We start from the raw sequence: 21,392 nt of genomic DNA, 5'->3' as shown, positions 1-21,392 counted from the left end.
GACTGGATCAACTGGGCTTGTATTCACTGGAGTTCAGAAGAATGAGAGGGGACCTCATAGAAACATATAAAATTCTGACGGGGTTAGACAGGTTAGATGCAGGAAGAATGTTCCCAATGTTGGGGAAGTCCAGAACCAGGGGTCACAGTCTAAGGATAAGGGGTAAGCCATTTAGGACCGAGATGCGGAGGAACTTCTTCACCCAGAGAGTGGTGAACCTGTGGAATTCTCTACCACAGAAAGTTGTTGAGGCCAATTCACTAAATATATTCAAAAAGGAGTTAGATGAGGTCCTTACTGCTCGGGGGATCAAGGGGTATGGCGAGAAAGCAGGAATGGGGTACTGAAGTTGAATGTTCAGCCATGAACTCATTGAATGGCGGTGCAGGCTAGAAGGGCCGAATGGCCTACTCCTGCACCTATTTTCTATGTTTCTATGTTTTGAGAGTGAAGGAACCCCTGTCACTGCTCAACAAGTTAGGATCTGGACCAGCCATGACCCTATTTTATCAGTTGTAAAACGTTGTGTCCTTAGTGGTGATTGGTCTGCAATACCCATGGAGATGTGTGATGAGACCAAACCTTACAACCGTCACAAAGGTGAACTATCCATTCAATCAGATTGTCTACTGTGGGGCAATCGTGTTGTTATGCCTAAGAAAGGCAGAGAAAAATTTGTACGTGAACTACATAGCACTCATCCTGGCATTGTCATGATGAAAGCCATTGCCAGGGCTCATGTTTGGTGGCCTGGAATTGACTTTGATCTGGAATCATGTGTGCATCAGTGCAATACTTGCATGCAGCTAAGGAAAGTACCAGCGGAATCTCTGCTGAGTCTTTGGTCGTGGCCATCTAAACCATGGTCGAGGATGCACATCGATTTTGCGGGCCCTTTCCTGGGAAAGATGTTTTTTGTTGTGGTGGACGCATATTCAAAGTGGATAGAGTGTATGAGTGTATTATTATGACATCCAATACGTCCACAGCTACTATTGAGAGCCTTCGTGTCATGTTTGCTACGCATGGTTTGCCTGACATTGTTGTGAGCGATAACGGATCTTGCTTCATAAGTCTGGAGTTTCAGGAGTTTATGAAACTCAATAGTATCAGACATGTAAGGTCTGCTCCATTCAAACCTGCATCTAATGGTCAAGCAGAGCGTGTGGTTCAAACGATCAAGCAGAGCATGAAACGTGTGACTCAGGGTTCACTGCAGACTCGTTTGTCATGTATATTGCTTAGTTACAGGACAAGACCTCACAGGCTTACCGGGGTCTCCCCTGCTGAACTACTGATGAAGAGAAGTCTCAAGACCAAGCTTTCTCTTGTCCATCCTGATTTGAATGATCATGTTGAAAACAGACATCAAAATCAGCAATGGTATCATGATCATGCTGCTGTGTCATGTGACATCTCTGTCAACGATCCAGTTTATGTGCTGAATTATGGTCAAGGTCCAAAGTGGATCGCCTGAACTGTTACTGCCAAGGAGGGTAACAGAGTGTTTATTGTCAGGCTCAAGAATGGGCAAACATACAGGAAACATGTTGATCAGATAAAACTGCAGCACACGGATGAAGCGGAACCAGTTGCAGAAGATGCAGTCAGTGACCAACCAACCAATGTTCATTCATCAGAAGATTCTGCTGTCATTACTGAATCTGGACTCTCAGTCTCTGATAGGGTCATTACCACTCCCATCAGATCGGTTACTCAGCCTCCAATCATAACTGAATCAGAACGCTTGCCCAGGTCATCGGGCTGTACGCATGTTTGCGTGGTATATAAGAGCGAGTACCATGTCATGTGCGCACTTTGGGTGCAAATAAAGTTGAACCAGGTTTGCACCTGAGTGAGTTTACAGTAACAAGTCTTTCGAGTCATTATATACATCACATACATCCACCCCATCAAGCCCCCTCATAATCTTATACGTTTCAATAAGATCACCTCTCATTCTTCTGAATTCCACTGAGTAGAGGCCCAACCTACTCAACCTTTCCTCATAAGTCAACCCCCTCATCTCTGGAATCAACTTTGTGAACCTTCTCTGAACTGCCTCCAAAGCAAGTATACCCTTTCGTAAATATGGAAACCAAAACTGCACGTAGTATTCCAGGTGTAGCCTCACCAATACCCTGTACAACTGTAGCAAGATTTCCCTGCTTTTATACTCCATCCCCTTTCGAATAAAGACCAAGATTCCATTGGCCTTCCTGATCACTTGCTATACCTGCATACTGACCTTTTGTATTTCATGCAGAAGTACCCCCAGGTCCCGCTGTACTGCAGCACTTTGCAATCTTTCTCCATTTAAATAATAACTTGCTCTTTGATTTTTTTTTTCTGCCAAAGTGCATGACCTCATACTTTCCAACATTATACTCCATCTGCCAAATTTTTGTCCACTCACTTAGCTTGTCCATGTCCTTTTGCAGATTTTTTGTGTCCTCCTCACACATTGCTTTTCCTCCCATCTTTGTATTGTCAGCAAACTTGGCTACGTTACACTCGGTCCCTTCCTCCAAGTTGTTAATATAGATTGTAAATAGTTGGGGTCTTTCATCTCTGAGATCAGGGATCGAATGCAGCTCAGACTGAATGAACAAAAGTCCCCTCTACCTGCTGACAATTAAGGTCCTTCATGAAATGAGTTGCATTGTCTCAGCTTACAGCACAAAGTACACATCTCAACTCTAAAATATCAGTCTCACTCAGAGGGCACAGGATGGCTGGTGTAAGAAATGAAGGAACTACACACTGTGGACAGTAGGCGGTGCTCTTCTGAAAGTGAACCAGAAGTATATCATTAGTGGGAGTTGTGTACAGACCACCAAACAGTAGTAGTGAGGTTGGGGATGGCATCAAACAGGAAATTAGAGATGCCTGCAATAAAGGTACAGCTGTTATCATGGGTGACTTTAATCTACATATAGATTGGGCTAACCAAACTGGTAGCAATACGGTGGAGGAGGATTACCTAGAGTGTATAAGGGATGATTTTCTAGACCAATATGTCGAGGAACCAACTAGAGAGCAGGCCATCCTAGACTGGGTCTTGTGTAATGAGAGAGGATTAATTGGCAATCTTGTTGTGAGAGGCCCCTTGGGGAAGAGTGACCATAATATGGTAGAATTCTTCATTAAGATGGGGAGTGATACAGTTCATTCAGAGACTAGGGTCCTGAACTTAAAGAAAGGTAACTTCGATGGTATGAGACATGAATTGGCTAGGATAGACTGGCAAATGATACTAAAAGGGTTGATGGTATAGGCAATGGCAGACATTTAAAGATCACATGGATGAACTTCAACAATTGTACATCCCTGTCTGATGTAAAAATAAAACGGGGAACGTGGCTCAACCGTGGCTAACAAGGGAAATTAGGGATAGTGTTAAATCCAAGGAAGCGGCATATAAATTGTCCAGAAAAAGCAACAAACTTGAGGACTGGAAGAAATATAGAATTCAGCAGAGGAGGCCAAAGGGTTTAATTAGGAGGGGGAAAATACTGTCTGAAAGTAAGCTTGCAGGGAACATAAAAAATGACTGCAACAGCTTCTATTGCTATTTGAAGAGAAAACGATTAGTGAAGCCAAATGTAAGTCCCTTGCAGTCAGACTCAGGCGAATTTATAATGGGGAACAAAGAAATGGCAGACCAATTGAACAAATACTTGGTTCTGTCTTCACTAAGGAAGACACAAATAACCTTCCGGAAATACTAGGGGACCGAGAGTCTAGCGAGAAGGAGGAACTGAAGGAAATCCTTATTGGTCAGGAAATTGTGTTAGGGAAATTGATGGGATTGAAGGCCGATAAATCCCCAGGGCCTGATAGTCTGCATCCCAGAGTACTTAAGGAAGTGGCCCTAAAAATACTGAATGCATTGGTGGTCATTTTCCAACATTCTATAGACTCTGGATCAGTTCCTATGGATTGAAGGGTAGCTAATGTAACCCCACTTTTCAAAAAAAGAGGGAGAGAGAAAACAAGGAATTATAGACCGGTTAGCCTGACATCGGTAGTGGGGAAAATGTTGGAATCAGTTATTAAAGATGAAATAGCAGCGCATTTGGAAAGCAGTGACAGGATCGGTCCAAGTCAGCATGGATTTATGAAAGGGAAATCATGCTTGACAAATCTTCCAGAGTTTTTTGAGGATGTAACTGGTAGAATGGACAAGGAAGAACCAGTGGATGTGGTGTATTTGGACTTTCAAAAGGCTTTTGACAAGGTCCCACACAGAGATTAATGTGCAAAATTAAAGCACATGGTATTGGGGGTAATGTATTGATGTGGATAGAGAACCGGTTGGCAGACAGGAAGCAAAGAGTAGGAATAAGCGGGTCCTTTTCAGAATGGCAAGCAGTGACTAATGGGGTACCGCAAGGTTCATCGCTGGGACCCCAGCTATTTACAATATACATTAATGATTTAGACGAAGGAATTGAATGTAATATCTCCAAGTTTGCAGATGACATTAAACTGGGTGGCAGTATGAGCTGTGAGGAGGATGCTAAGAGGCTGCAGGGTGACTTGGACAGGTTAGGTGAGTGGGCAAATGTAGTATAATGTGGATAAATGTGAGGTTATCCACTTTGGTGACAAAAACAGGAAGGCAGAATATTATCTGAATGGCGACAGATTAGGAAAAGGGGAGGTGCAACGAGACTTGGTGTTATGTACATCAGTCATTGAAAGTTGGCAAGCGGGTACAGCAGGCTGTGAAGAAGGCAAATGGCATGTTGGCCTTCATAGCGAGAGGATTTGAGTATAGGAGCAGGGAGGTCGTACTGAGTTGTACAGGGCCTTGGTGAGGCCACACCTTGAATATTGTGTACAGTTTTGGTCTCCTAATCTGAGGAAGGACATTCTTGCTATTGAGGGAGTGCAGCGAAGGTTCACCAGACTGATTCCCGCGATGGCAAGACTGACATATGAAGAAAGACTGGATCGACTAGGCTTATATTCACTGGAATTTAGAAGAATGAGAGGGGATCTCATAGAAACATATAAAATTCTGACGGGATTGGACAGGTTAGAATCAGGAAGAATGTTCCCGATGTTGGGGAAGTCCAGAACCAGGGGTCACAATCTAAGGATAAGGGGTAAGCTATTTAGGACCGAGATGAGGAGAAATGTCTTCACTCAGAGAATTGTGGACCTGTGAAATTCTCTACCACAGAAAGTTGTTGAGTCCAGTTCATTGGATATATTCAAAAGGGAGTTAGATGTGGCCCTTACGGCTAAAGGGATCAAGGGGTATGGAGAGAAAGCAGGAATGGGGTACTGAAGTTGCATGATCAGCCATGATCTTATTGAATGGTGGTGCAAGCTCGAAGGGCCGAATGGCCTACTCCTGCACCTACTTTCTATGTTTCAATTCAGTCAGGGTCCAGACTGCAGTCACATGTGACCCGCAAGCTCCAGGACTGGTCCACAAAACCCCGGCAACTTAACTTCTATTTTATAGAAACGTAGAGAATCCAAATCTCTAATCCATTGTAATCATACAGCACAGAAAGAGGCCTTTCGGCCAATCGTGCTTGTACTGGCTCTATGAAAGAGCTATCCAATTAGTCCCATTCTCAGAACTAAGGGTCGACCTGAAACGTAAACTCTGTTTCTCTCTCCACAGATGCTGCCTGACCTGCTGAGCATTTTCTGTTTCTATTATCAATGAGCTTGGTGTTTCTCTGATGAGGATTCCAAACCCATAGCACACCCTGGAAGCCTCACTGACAAGAGATGACAGCAGAAACCCAGGTGCTTTCCCAGTGCTACATGCACGCAAAAGCTCAGACTCACCCCAACGCACACTCCCGTACGCACAGCACTGTGTGTGCAAGGTGGAACAGTATACAACTTGCTCAGCAAGCAGTGTGACAGTACTGGTGCTAGCAAGGATAACAGCTTTTGATTGACTGAGAACGACATTTCAACTGGTACTTTACCTCAGTGAGGTTGACAAATCGTGGATCTCCCATCATGCTTCTCTTTGCAAATGCAAATTTAAAGGCTTCAACTATTCGATGATACGTCAGGGCCTTCTGTCCTGGGGTAGAAACACTATGCGGAGTAAAATTATAACCTGTAAATCCATAGAAAATTAAGGAAATGAAATTATCTGACTAAAGTTCACTAATAAATCCAATAAAGGATTCAGGACAAACTTCTTTACCCAGAGAGTGGTTAGAATGTGGATCTTGTTACCACATGAAGTGGTTGAGGCGAATATTGAGCACCGACACATTTAAAGGCAAGCTAGATAAGTACATGAGGGAGCAAGGTATAGAAGGTTACACCGATAGGGTAGACAAAGAGGGGTGGGAGTATTCTCATGTGGACCATAAACACCGGCATAATGCTTTTGGGGCTGAATGGTGTTTTTCTGTGCTGTAAATTCTATGCAATGTAATCTTACAACACCATTCTCAGGAACCAATGGGTGGGGCGACCTAACCAGTGCAAAAGGAGAGAGACTTGTAAAAGCCCAATGGCACTGGTTTTGTGGGACAAGCAGGCACATGAATGCTCCTGACCTGGCATCACAAAAATGTTCCAGCCCATTGACGGTCCTTCCATTTCCCTGGCATTGTGTCACGCACTTCAGACTCGGAGTGTCGAGTGCTCAACTATGAAAACGGTGCCATTGGGATTGGTGTAGGGAATGCCCTGCTCATTGCGCTTAAACAACACAATTTTGACAAAGACTTTCTATCCAGTCAGGTTATATTGGAACAGTAATTTTGTTGCATTTCTCATTACATAAATATTTCTTCCATGTTCTGATCTGGGTACACGGGGTGTGTGGGAGCAGGAAATAATAACTGTGAAAATTAATTGAGGAAGTCCTCTGGGCAGGCCTACTGCCCAAACATTGGAAGTGTGAATGGGCCCCAAATGGATCACCCGGGTGTACAGCCATTAGAAGATTACCATGGATTATTTTTGTAATGGGAACCGGCTCCCCAGAGACACGCTGACGTCACCAACACCGCTGGTCAGAATGTCGCCGCTATGATAGCTCACCCTTCAGGATATTCAATATCAATCCAAGCACAAGCCCACCGGACGGAGCGTCGGGCACAAACAACGTGTAGTCACCAATCGATATGTTTAGCACATTTTCAGTGAATTGAGGTGTGTAGTTCTTCAGGTCCTCAAGAGTTACAATCCCACCTGTAGAGGGGGAAAAGGGAATTTAATACAATTATGCCAATAAATGTTTCAAGTACACTCGAGAGTGAATCTGAACTCATTATCACAACTGCAGCAACCCTCACTCCCCCCCACCCCCCCCCCACACACAACACACAGTCCAACAAGTTCTACACACACGGTGAAGTAATAGTCTATGTTTACCATGTCTATACCATTTCATACTTTAACCACCTTCTCGCTCGACTGTAGAACTCAAGTTTCTCCTGGTTTTCCTCCTAACTCATCCCCTTAATACCTGGCATCAGTTATCATTGCTGCTATCTGTGCAAAGATAGAATAAACCAGTTTTGTGATGTATCAGATAATCGTACAGAAAGATTGTGGTAAGGGCAGGAAATATTGAGGATTATTTTACTCGGGCCACTATTGGAACGGTGGTGTATTTTACATTGGATGCTTTATCATGTCACAGATTCTTATACTGGGGGTTGTGGTATTTATTTCTGATGCCATCTCTGGAGTACCTTGGGATGTTTTTACTCCATTCATTGAACCAGGGAAGCACAATATAAATGCAAGTTAATTCTTTAAATGTGCTAATCAAATGCAAGTTGTTATTGTTGTACATGACAGAATGTTATACTGAGAGTTGTGATATAGCAGACAGTAGGCAATTAGACTCATACAGCAGTGCCTGCTCTCCAGTCGTTTTGGACCCCCTTTCCACTGGACCAAGACCTTGCTCAGCTAAGCCCGCATGGTAGCCGGTGTGCAATCGCCACCCCACGTTAAAAGAACTCATGCATAGGCATCTTGCATTCCGTTAACATGAAGTTAGGTACCTGGAACATCATGGACAGCTCCAACAGCGACAGGCCGGAACGCCGCACCGCCATAGTTGCCCGGAAACTTAGACGCTTTGACATCAACATTGCCGCCCTAAGCAGTCAGGGGAAGGCCAGCTCAAGGAACATGGTGGAGGTTACACCTTTTTCTGGACAGGGAAACCAGAGGAAGAACGCCGCCTTCACGGAGTGGGCTTCGCCATCAAAAACAAGTTGGTCGACCGCCTTAAAGACTCCCCCTGCGGGGCTAACGACCGCCTCATGATTCTTCGACTCACCCTATCCCGGAACCAGTGTGCCACAGTGATCAGTGTGTACGCCCCAACACTCGATGCAACGGATGAGACCAAAAAGGGTCTTTACTCCAACCGCGAAAAATCCCTGTCTCGCGTCCCAGCAGACGACAAACTGATCCTCCTCGGCGACTTCAACATCAGAGTTGGTAAGGACACAGCCCTCTGGGGAGGCGTGATTGGCAGAGAGGGGGTAGGGAAAGCCAACTCCAGTGGTACCCTACTCCTGACAAAATGTCTAGAGCATGAACTTACATGGAAACAGAAACATAGAAAATAGGTGCAGGAGTAGGCCATTCAGCCCTTCGAGCCTGCACCACCATTCAATAAGATCATGGCTGATCATTCCCTCTGTACCCCTTTCCTGCTTTCCCTCCATACCCCTTGATCCCCTTCGCCGTGAGGGCCATATCTAACTCCTTCTTGAATATATCCAATGAACTGGCTTCAACAACTCTCTGCGGCAGGGAATTCCACAGGTTAACAATTCTCTGAGTGAAGAAGTTTCTCCTCATCTCAGTCCGAAATAGCCTACCCCTTATCCTAAGACTATGTCCCCTGGTTCTGGACTTCCCCAACATCGGGAACATTCTACCCGCATCTAACCTGTCATGTCCCGTCAGAATCTTATATGTTTCTATGAGATCCCCTCTCATCCTTCTAAACTCCAATGTATAAAGGCCCAGTTGATCCAGTCTCTCCTCATATGTCAGTCCTGCCATCCCAGGAATCAGTCTGGTGAACCTTCGCTGCACTCCCTCAATAGCAAGAATGTCCTTCCTCAGATTAGTAGACCAAAACTGAACACAATATTCCAGGTGAGGTCTCAATAAGGCCCTGTATAACTGCAGTAAGACCTCCCTGCTCCTATACTCAAGTCCCCTAGCTATGAAGGCCAACATACTATTTGCCTTCTTCACCGCCTGCTGTACCTGTATGCCAACTTTCAATGACTGATGAACCATGACACCCAGGTCTCGTTGCAGTTCCCCTTTTCCTAATCTGCCGCCATTCAGATAATATTCTATCTTCGCGTTTTTGCCCCCAAAGTGGATAACCTCACATTTATCCACATTATACTGCATCTGCCATGCATTTGCCCACTCACCTAACTTGTCCAAGTCACACTGCAACCTCCAGCGTCCTCCTCACAGCTCACACCGCCACCCAGTTTAGTGTCATCTGTAAACTTGGAGGTATTACTCAATTCCTTCATCCAAATCATTGATGTATATTGTAAAGAGCTGGGGTCCCAGCACTGAGCTCTGCGGCACTCCACTAGCCACTGCCTGCCATTCTGAAAAGGACCCATTTGTCCCGACTCTCTGCTTCCTGTCTGCCAACCAGTTCTCTATCCACGTCAGTATATTTTCCCCAATACACTGTGCTTTCATTTTGCACACCAGTCTCATGTGTGGGATCTTGTCAAAAGCCTTTTGAAATTCCAAATACACCACATCCACTGGTTCTCCCTTGTCCACTCTACTAGTTACATCGTCAAAAAATTCCAGATTTGTCAAGCATGATTTCCCCTTCATAAATCCATGCTGACTTGGACCGATCCTGTCACTGCTTTCCAAATCCGCTGCTATTCCATCTTTAATAATTGATTCCAACATTTTCCCCACTACCGATGTCAGGCTAACCGGTCTATAATTCCTTGTTTTCTCTCTCCCTCCTTTTTTTGAAAAGTGGGGTTACACTAGCTACCCTCCAATCCATAGGAACTGATCCAGAGTCTATAGAATGTTGGAAAATGATCACCAATGCATTCAGTATTTTTAGGGCCACTTCCTTAAGTACTCTGGGATGCAGACTATCAGGCCCTGGGGATTTATCGGCCTTCAATCACATCAATTTCCCGAACACAATATCCTGCCTAATAAGGATATCCTTCAGTTCCTCCTTCTCACTAGACCCTCGGTCCCCTAGTACTTCCGAAAGGTTATTTGTGTCTTCCTTCGTGAAGACAGACCAAAGTATTTGTTCAATTGGTCTGCCATTTCTTTGTTTGCCATAATAAATTCACCTGACCTGACTGCAAGGGACCTACATTTGTCTTCACTAATCTTTTTGTCTTTACATATCTATAGAAGCTTTTGCAGTCAGTTTTTATGTTCCCGGCAAGCTTCTTCTCATACTCTATTTTCCCCATCTTAACTAAACGCTTTGTCCTCCTCTGCTGAATTCTAAATTTCTCCCAGTCCTCAGGTTTGCTGCTTTTTCTGGCCAATTTATATGCCTCTTCCTTGGATTTAACACTATCCTTAATTTCCCTTGTTAGCCACGGTTGAGCCACCTTCCCCGTTTTATTTTTACTCCAGACAGGAATGTACAATTGCTGAAGTTCATCCATGTGATCTTTAAATATTTGCTATTGCCTATCCACCGTCAACCCTTTAAGTATCCTTTGCCAGTCTATTCTAGCCAATTCATGCCTCAAACCATCGAAGTTACCTTTCCTTAAGTTCAGGACCCTCGACTCTGAATTAACTGTGTCACTCTCCATCTTAATAAAGAATTCTACCATATTATGGTCACTCTTCCCCAAGGGGTCTCGCACAACAAGATTGCTAATTAATCCTTTCTCATTACACATCACCCAGTCTACAATGGCCAGCTCCCTGGTTGGTTCCTCAACATATTGGTCTAGAAAATCATCCCTAATATACTCCAGTAAATCCTCCTCCACCGCATTGCTACCAGTTTGGTTAGCCCAATCAATATGTAGATTAAAGTCACCCATAATAACTGCTGTACTTTTATTGCATGCATCCCTAATTTCTTGTTTGATGCTGTCCCCAACCTTACTACTACTGTTTGGTGGTCTGTACACAACTCCCACTAGCGATTTGTGCCCCTTGGTATTCCGTAGCTCCACCCATACCGATTCCACATCACCCAAGCTAATGTCTTTTCTTACGATTGCATTAATTTCCTCTTTAACCAGCAATGCCACCCGCCTCCTTTTCCATTCTGTCTATCCTTCCTAAATGTTGAATACCCCTGGATGTTGCGTTCCCAGCCTTGGTCACCCTGGAGCCATGTCTCCATGATGCCAATTACATCATACCCATTAACTGCTATCTGCGCATTTAATTCATCCACCTTATTCTGAATACTCCTCGCATAGAGACACAGAGGCTTCAGGCTTGTCTTTCTAACACACTTTGCCCCTTTAGAATTTTGCTGTAATGTGGCCCTTTTTGCTTTATGCCTTCGGTTCTCTGCCCTCCACTTTTACTATTCTCCTTTCTATCTTTTGCTTCTGCCCCCATTCTACTTCCCCCTGTCTCCCTGCATTGGTTCCCATTCCCCTGCCATATTAGTTTAACTCCTCCCCAACAGCACTAGCAAACACTCCCCCTAGGACATTGGTTCCGGTCCTGCCCAGGTGCAGACCATCCGATTTGTACTGGTCTCACCTCCCCCAGAACTGGTTCCAATGTCCCAGGAATTTGAATCCCTCCCTTCTGCACCACTGCTCAAGCCACATATTCATCTGAGCTATCCTACGATTCTTACTCTGACTAGCATGTGGCACTGGTAGCAATCCTGAGATTACTACTTTTGAGGTCCTACTTTTTAATTTAGCTCCTAGCTCCCTAAATTCGTCTTGTAGGACCTCATCCTGTTTTTTACCTATATCATTGGTACCTATATGCACCATGACAACTGGCTGTTCACCCTCCCTTTTCAGAATGCCCTGCACCCACTCTGAGACATCCTTGACCTTTGCACCAGGGAGGCAACATACCATTCAGGAGTCTCGGTTGCGGCCGCAGAAACGCCTATCTATTCCCCTTACAATTGAATCCCCTATCACTATCGCTCTCGCACTCTTTTTCCTGCCCTCCTGTGCAGCAGAGCCACCCACGGTGCCATGGACTTGGCAGCTGCTGCCCTCCCCTGATGAGTCATCCCCCCAACAGTACCCAAAGCGGTGTATCTGTTTTGCAGGGGGATGACCACAGAGGACCTCTGCACGACCTTCCTTGCACTGCTCTTCCTGTTGGTCATCCATTCCCTATCTGTCTGTGTACCCTTTACCTGCGGTAAGACCAACGTGCTATTCACGTCATTCTCAGCATCGTGGATGCTCCAGAGCGAATCCACCCGCAGCTCCAGTGCTGCAATGTGGTCCGTCAGGAGGTGCACGTGCATGCACTTCCCGCACACGTAGTCGTCAGGGACACCAGAAGCATCCCTGACTTCCCACATAGTACAGGAGGAGCATAACACGTGTCCGAGCTGTCCTGCCATGACTTAACCCTTAGATAAACTTAAATTGGCAAGAACAATGCTAAATGTTACTTACTGATATGGAAACGAAAAAGAAAACTACTTACCAATCACCAGCCAATCACTTACTCCCTTGTCTGTGATGTCATCTTTCGATTTCTTTCTACTTCTTTTTTGCCTTCTCACCCCGCTGCACCTACACAAGCACATCTCCTCCTCAACACTGCCGTTCCCTGACTGACTGCTGGGCCTTTATAGGCCTGTCCTCTGACCTCCCGAGTCTCCTCCTCAACACTGCCGTTCCCCGACTGGCTGCTGGGCCTTTATAGGCCTGTCCTCTGACCTCCCGAGTCTCCTCCTCAACACTGCCGTTCCCCGACTGGCTGCTGGGCCTTTATAGGCCTGTCCTCTGACCTCCCGAGTCTCCTCCTCAACACCGCCGTTCCCCGACTGACTGCTGGGCCTTTATAGGCCTGTCCTCCGACCTCCCGAGTCTCCTCCTCAACACCGCCGTTCCCCGACTGACTGCTGGGCCTTTATAGGCCTGTCCTCCGACCTCCCGAGTCTCCTCCTCAACACTGCCGTTCCCCGACTGACTGCTGGGCCTTTATAGGCCTCTCTTCCTGTTGTTATTGCTCTGGTACATTAAATGTATGATAAGTACAATGGTGCACCACAGAGGGCGCTGTGGTGGGAGACCTGAAAGTACCTGCATGAGGCAGTATAAAAGGCTGCCCACCACACCTGTGGAGCACTCTGAAGCTGTTCAATAAAGGACTAAGGTCATAGCAGTTAGATCAACACCAGACTGTGGAGTCAGTGATTTGTGCGCTACATACATCCCACCTCCGACCTCCCGAGCCTCCTCCTCAACCCTGCCGCGCCCCGACTGACTGCTGGGCCTTTATAGGCCTCGCCTCTGACCTCATCACCAAAAACTTGTTCCGCCAGAGAGATAAGTACAAGGCATCGTGGCAACACTCTCGTTCCAAACACTGGCACCTGTTTGACTATGTCATCGTCCGAGCCAGAGATTGCAAGAATGTGCGCATCACCCGTGCCATGACAGGAGCCGACGACTGCTGGACGGACCACCGCCTAATCCGATCCATCATCGACATCAACATAGCCCCAAAGCGGAGGGGACAGCAGAGGCATTGCCGCAAAAAAGACCCAGCTAAGAGAGCGCTATACAGCCAGCGCCTCACAGCTAACCTGGCATGCCTTGATGACCCTGAAATGCAGAATGCTCACAGTGCTTGTTCTGCCCACCAGGCCTCCATAACCAGTGCCTGTGAAGAGACGCTTGGTCATTCAACCAGGAAACACCAGGACTGGTTTGATGAGAATGATCAGGAGATCCAAGAACTAATAGATCGCAAGCGCAGGGCATTTCTGAGCCTTAAACAACAACTCAACTCTGGAGCAGCAAAGCAGCATTACAGACAGCTAAGGCTAAGGTCCAACAAAAAACCCGGGACCTAAAGAACAGGTGGTGCATGGAGAAAGCACAGGAGATACAACAACTGGCCGAAGCCATGATGTGCGAGGATTCTTCATCGCAGTCAAGGCCACCTACGGTCCAAACTCCCAAGGCCCCACCCCAATGCTGGCTATGAACGGGGAAACACTCATCAAGGACACCGCGGCAGTCAGGGCCCACTGGAAGGAGCACTTTGAAGATCTCCTCAATCGAGACTCTGCCTTTGACTCAAGTGTTCTGGACTCCATCCGCAGCATGCTACCCGCCACCACCTCAGTGAGACCCCAACACTGCACGAGGTAGAAAAAGCCATAAGACAGCTCAAGAACAACAAGGCTACAGCAGCGGATGGAATCCCTGCTGAGACACTAAATTATGGCGGAGAGGCACTGTTGGCGTGGATACATGACCTCATCTCTCTCATCTGGAGGGAGGAGACAATGCCGGGAGATCTCAGCGATGCAGTGATCGTGACCATCTTTAAAAAAGGGGACAAGTCCGACTGCGGCAACTATAGAGGAATCTCCCTGTTATCAGCCACTGGGAAAGTTGTTGCTAGAGTCCTCCTCAACCAGCTTCTCTCTGTGGCCGAGGAGCTCCTCCCGGAATCACAGTGCGGATTTCGTCCCCTATGGGACACAACGGACATGATCTTTGCAGCGCGACAGCTGCAGGAAAAATGCAGGGAGCAGCGCCAGCCCTTATACATGGCCTTCTTCGACCTTACAAAGGCCTTTGACACTGTCAACTGCGAGGGTCTATGGAGCGTCCTCCTCCGTTTCGGATGTCCCCAAAAGTTCGTCAACATCCTTCGCCTGCTCCACGATGACATGCAGGCCGTGATCCTTACCAACGGATCCATCACAGACCCAATCCATGTCCGGACCGGGGTCAAACAGGGCTGCATCATCGCTTCAACCCTCTTCTCAATCTTACTCGCTGCCATGCTCCACCTCACATTCAACAAGCTCCCCGCTGGAGTGGAACTAAACTACAGAACCAGTGGGAAGCTGTTCAACCTTCGCCGTCTCCAGGCCAGGTCCAAGACCACCCCAACCTCTGTCGTCGAGCTACAGTACGCGGACGACGCCTGCGTCTGCGCACATTCAGAGACTGAACTCCAGGACATAGTCGACGTATTTACTGAGGCGTACGAAAGCATGGGCCTTACACTAAACATCAGTAAGACAAAGGTCCTCCACCAGCCTGTCCTCGCCGCACAACACTGCCCCCCAGTCATCAAGATCCATGGCGTGGCCCTGGACAACGTGGACCATTTCCCATACCTCGGAAGTCTCTTATCAACAAAAGCAGACATTGATGAGGAGATTCAACACTGCCTTCAGTGCGCCAGCACAGCCTTCGGCCACCTGAGGAAAAGAGTGTTCGAAGACCAGGCCCTCAAATCTACCACCAAGCTCATGGTCTACAGGGCTGTAGTAATACCCGCGCTCCTGTATGGCTCAGAGACATGGACCATGTACAGTAGACACCTCAAGTCGCTGGAAAAATACACACCAATGATGCCTCCGCAAGATCCTACAAATCCCCTGGGAGGACAAACGCACCAACATCAGTGTCCTCGGCCAGGCCAACATCCCCAGCATTGAAGCACTGACCACAGTTGATCAGCTCCGCTGGACAGGCCACACTGTCTGCATGCCAGACACGAGACTCCCAAAGCAAGCGTTCTACTACGAGCTCCTTCATGGCAAACGAGTCAAAGGTGAACAGAGGAAACGTTACACGGACACCTTCAAAGCCTCTCTGATAAAGTGCAACATCCCCACCGACACCTGGGAGTCCCTGGCCAAAGACCGCCCTAAGTGGAGAAAGTACGTCCGGGAGGGCGCTGAGCGCCTCAAGTCTCATCGCCGAGAGCATGCAGAAAACAAACGCAGGCAACGGAAAGAATGTGCAGCAAACCAGTCCCACCCACCCCTTACCCTCAACGACTGTCTGTCCCACCTGTGACAGGGACTGTGGTTCTCGTATTGGACTGTTCAGCCACCTAAGGACTTATTCTAAGAGTGGAAGCAAGGCTTCCTCGATTCCGAAGGACTGCTTATGATGATGATGATCAGACAGTGTTATTTTCAGAGGTATAGGGGCCAAAATTCAGGCATGCCAGAAAGCTGGTGCACCCACCATTGTTTACCTGTTTTTACGGCCGGGTGCCATGAGGCAGCCTTCCGATCGATTTTTTTCCATTTTGAACTTATTTTCACTTCGGACCGGAAGTCGATCATAGTGGGGGTGAAAGTGCGGCGGTAAATCCTGGTGATGGGCGGAACTTGGGGCGGGACCGAGTCTGCACCGCTATCACTCAGCAGTGGAGCGGTGGTGACGTCACTGCGTGTGTGCTTCACCACATCTCTCCGCTCATTTAAAGGGGAGAGAATCGGCAATTCTGTAGGTTCTGCCACTGGGCCAGCAGGGAGGGTTTCGGCCGGGCCAGCTGCCTGTCACCCAACCGGCAGCCTGGCCAGAACCAGGGCAATAATTGGCCAGCCGATCGGGAAGTCGTCCTGCAAAAATAAAAACATAGCAGCCATGGCAGTGAGCCCTTCACTTGAAGGGCTGCTGCGCTGCTGTGCCACACACACACAGAACAAGGTGCACCGACAGAGAAAGCTGTCGGGGGCACCGTGCAGCGGGGCAAAGAATTTTTCAGGTAAATTTGGGGCAGAGTGTGCTGAAGGTGCAGGAGGTGCAGGAGAGGGGTGGTGCTTTGAAGACGTGCTTTGATGGTCAGCAGCAACGAGGCAGAAGTGAGGATAGGCCGAAAAATCCCCGAGCTGAATTTGGGTCACGGCGGCCACTCGAGTCCGTCACATGGCCGCCGCAAAATAGTGGTAATGGGCCTTATCCCAACAATGAATTTCAGCCCCGTAGTATATTTTCAGAGATGTGGTACATCAAACAGTGTCATTCTCAGAGGTGTGGTATATTAGACTGTTATTCTAACTTCAACCAGGTCACCCCTATTCTCAAATAAAAAATAAGTTCCTTGATTTGTTCCTCATAATTTAGATTCCTAAATCTCATTCATTGTGTTTCGCCTCTATCCCCTCTCGAGAGCAATAATATCCTTCCTGTGATTAGGCAACAAGAACTGCACATAGTGCTGGGGATGGGGTCTTATACAACAATGCAACCGTTGGATCTGCACTCGCTCTCCCTTTGCCAGTGGAACCCAGCTCCTCATTTCCGTTTGTTTACTGAAGCTAAGGACAATGTTGCCGGAGCATAATTTGATTCACTAGAGCCCCTTTCTTTCATGGTTGGTCTGTTATACCACAACTGCATGACACATGTATTCCCCCTGCTTGCGCCATATCAATCATTTTACACTAATCCACTTTGATAACATCTTTTACCATTGACCCAGTTACCTGAAAGATCTAAAGCTTTCAGAATCCATTTACATTGTTCCTTGTTATTTGTACTGCCACCTATATTGGCATTATCTGGAAACTGGAGATTGTATTTACTATACCCATCATAATCATTAATATTTATTAACAACACCAAAGGACTCAAAATTGACTCTGGGGTATTTCACTCATTACTTCATCCAGTGTAAAACATTCATATTGATTGCTACCCAGTTTTGTGTTTTTAAGCCATTTTCCACCAATATCATCAGCCTCACATTTTGGGATTCCTTACTTTTAAGAGTCAATCTGGCAAGTTGTAATAACATTTTCATAAGTCCAAGTAAATATCATCTACATTACCCCTAAACACCACATCAATAATGTCTTTGTAAAATTTCAGCTTGTGAAACATAGCCTCTCTTTCCTGGCTGTTACAGTATCATAGGATAGTACAGCACAGAAGGAGGCCATTCAGCCCATCGAGTCTTTAACAAGTCGTGTTCATCCAGTAGATCTCAAAATTATTTCAGAGGCTTTCTTTTTCCGAGATGTTAATTTCATGGCCTGTTGTTTCCAGGTGTATCTGGATCTCTCCGATCCTTTATGCTCAAACACCATCACCTATTTCACTTGCCATTTCTGCACCAGCTCTTCCTGATTAAATTTACAAATATACCGCCAATCAATGCTTAATGTGTGTCACACCCACGAGGGGCTGAGTTTTCAGCTACAACACTTGCACTCAACACAGAGAGGAGCCTTTCATCCCATTAGTCTGTGCTGAAGTAGAACCCGTGTCACACAATTGAAAAGCCATGAAGCTAATCCACTGAAGCATACACTCCTCCCACACAGGCTAACCTTCATACCATTCAAACGTTTAACTGAACTCTTACTGAATTTATGATGTTCAAATTTTAACTGAATATTCAACTTTAAATATTATTCTCTCAAACAGACTGTACCACTTGTAATTGTTGAGTTTGAAGCATAGAGCTCACATGATTTATTGGAACAATCTGTATCAAGAGACGGGAGCAACACAATTTCAAGAGCAAGATTGAAAGTGTTCAGTTAGGATACTGAACTTTTCAAACGTTTCAGCTGTGGGTTAAAACTGAAGCCAAATGTATTCATTCAGTTAAAAGACTTGCATTGATATAGCTTCTTTCACAACCTCAGGCTGTTTCAAAGCACTTCACAGCCAATGAAGTACTTTTGAAATATAGTCACTGTTGTAATGAAGAAGACGCGGCAGCCAATTTGTGCATGGGATCTATTAAATCCACCTGAGAGGGGCTTCAATTTAACACCTCTTCTGAAAGACGGAGCCTCCAGGAGGGCAGCACCCCCTCAGTACTGCATTGGAGTGTCAGCCTAGAGTTTTGTGCTCAAGTCACTTGTAGTGTCCCTGCACCTTACTACAAACTCACACGAGGCATGGATATATCAGACATGGTCACTCTGTGACCTTCACCTTTATTGCCAGGACCAAGGAGTGTGGACCCTGGGTGGGACCTCCCCTTTTATACCTGGAAACCCAGGTGAGGAGTGTCTCCCGCAAGTTCACCCCTGTGGTCAGGGTGTGCATTTCTAGGGTGCAGCTACAGTGTACATGAGTTACAGTTACATGACTATATCATTGCAAGATGGTTAAATACATGACATCACCTCCCCCTTTAAGTCTTTTAGTTTCAGAGGTTAAGTCTGTCAGGTGGTCGATGCTCTCTCGTGGAGCGCCGCAGTTGTGGCTCTGGTGGCTGAGCCTCGGCCTGCGTCTCTATCACTTTAGATGATTCCGGCCTGTCCAGTCTGGCCGCAGGGACTGTGCATGCTGAGGGCTGTCTTTGTTGCTCGTCCACTGGCAGTGGTGTGGGTGCCATCTCATGCTCTTCTTCAGGTTCCTCCGTGTCTATGCTGAACCTTGTCTTTACTTGGTCCAAGTGTTTGCGGCATATCTGCCCATTGTTTAGTCGGACCACCATGACTCTATTTCCTTCTTTGCCAATTACGGTGCCCTCAAGCCACTTGGGTCCCAAAACATGGTTAAGAACAAATACCGGGTCATCTATTTCTATACACCTCCCCCTTGAGTTTCGATCATGGAGCTCGGTTTGGGACTGGCGCTTGCCTCAACAATGTCTGCCAGGGCTGGGTGAATGAGGGACAGACGCGTCTTGAACATGCGTTTCATGAGGAGTTCTGCTGGCGGGACTCCCGTGAGTGAGTGCAGGACCTGTAGGCCAGCAGGAGGCGCGATAGGTGGTACTGAAGGGAGGGTCCTTGGATGCGTAGCATGCCCTGTTTTATGATTTGGACCGCCCGCTCCGCCTGGCCATTGGAAGCCGGCTTGAACGGTGCTGTCCGGACGTGTTTGATACCATTGCCCGAAATAAACTCCTGGAATTCATGGCTGGTGAAACACGGGCCATTGTCGCTGACCAGGATGTCCGGCAAGCCATGGGTCGTGAAAACCGTATGCAGACTCTCCACGGTGATGGATGTCATGCACGAGTTCAATATGATGCACTCGATCTACTTCGAGTATGCACTGACAACGATCAGAAACATTTTCCCCATGAACGGGCCCACATAGTCTACGTGAATACGTGACCATGGTCTGGTGGGCCAGGGCCACGGGCTGAGTGGCGCCTCCCTGGGGGCATTGTCCAACTGGGCACACGTCGTGCACCTGCGAACCCAGTGTTCCAGGTCTGAGTCAATCTCCGGCCACCATACATGTGACCGGGCAATGCCCTTCATTAACACGATGCCAGGGTGCTCGCTGTGGAGTTCCCTGATGAACGCTTCCCTTCCTTTCTGGGGCATGTCTACCCAGCTGCCAGCTGCCCCATAGCAGGCAGTCGGCTTGGATGGAGAGCTCATCCATCCATCTCTGAAATGGTCTGACTTCCTCGGGGCACACCCTGTGCACGGGCGCCCAATCTCCAGTCAGGACACATTTCTTTATCATGGATAGGAGGGGGTCCCTGTTGGTCCAGAGTTTGATCTGGCGGGCTGTGATGGGGGAGATCGCAATGTCAAAACCCTCAACGGCCATGTCCATCACGGCGCTCTGCTCCGGCGCCCCCTCGGTGGTAGCCAATGGGAGCCTACTGAGCGCGTCAGCGCAATTTTCGGTGCCTGGCCGGTTCCGTATGGTGTAGTCATACGCAGCCAGCGTGAGGGCCCAGCGCTGTATGCGAGCTGACGCATTGGCATTGACAGCCTTGCTATCGGACAACAAAGATGTTAATGGCTTGTGGTCCGTCTCTAGCTCAACTGTCTATCAAAAAGGTACTGGTGCATCTTTTTCACACCGTAAACACACGCGAGTGCTTCCTTCTCGACCATGCCGTATCCACGCTCTGCCTGGGAGAGCGACCTGGAGGCATAAGCCACCGGTTGGAGTCGGCCGTCATTGTTACCCTGCTGCAACACACACCCAACCCCGTAGGATAACGCATCGCATGTTAAGACCAGTTTTTTACAGGGGTCATACAAAGTCAACAGTTTGTTGGAACACAGCAGGTTCCTCGCCTTATTGAAAGCCCGTTCTTGACAGTCCCCCCAAAACCATTCACAACCTTTACGCAGGAGCATTTGTAATGGTTCCAACAATGTACTTAAGTTCAGCAGAAAGTTCCCAAAATAGTTCAAAAGTACCAGGAATGATCGCAACTCCGACGTGTTGCCGGGCCTGGGCGCCCGGCGGATCGCCTCCGTTTTTGATTCAGTGGGCCGGATCCCGTCTGCGGCAACCCTCCTGCCCAAAAATACACACTTGGCCTTTTTCAGCCGCAAGCCTACCTGATCCAATCAACGTAGCACCTTCTCCAGGTTGTGGAGGGGTTCTTCGGTGTCCCGACGCGTTATGAGAATGTCGTCTTGGAATACGATTGTTCCAGGAATGGATTTGAGCAAGCTTTCCATATTTCTCCGAAAGATAGCTGCTGCCGAACGAATGCCAAACGGACAC

At 47.3% G+C, this 21,392-nt stretch overlaps 1 protein-coding gene across 1 annotated transcript in view; it reads right to left on the bottom strand.

The window, feature by feature from the left end:
- Positions 1–21,392, bottom strand: part of LOC139268212 (glutathione hydrolase 1 proenzyme-like) — a 94,137-nt gene that overhangs the window by 32,446 nt on the left and 40,299 nt on the right. Inside the window, exons 6-7 of the mRNA XM_070886262.1 lie at positions 7,039–7,188; positions 5,961–6,097 (exon numbers count right to left, since the gene is read on the bottom strand). Coding sequence (XP_070742363.1) covers positions 5,961–6,097; positions 7,039–7,188 — 287 coding nt within the window. The remainder of the gene's footprint in view (positions 1–5,960; positions 6,098–7,038; positions 7,189–21,392) is intronic.

The sequence above is a fragment of the Pristiophorus japonicus genome, chromosome 8 (genome assembly GCF_044704955.1).
Source record: "Pristiophorus japonicus isolate sPriJap1 chromosome 8, sPriJap1.hap1, whole genome shotgun sequence".
In the NCBI taxonomy this organism is placed as follows: domain Eukaryota; kingdom Metazoa; phylum Chordata; class Chondrichthyes; family Pristiophoridae; genus Pristiophorus; species Pristiophorus japonicus.
Note: the sequence above shows the minus strand (reverse complement) of the source record. Positions and strands in the feature narration are given on the sequence as shown.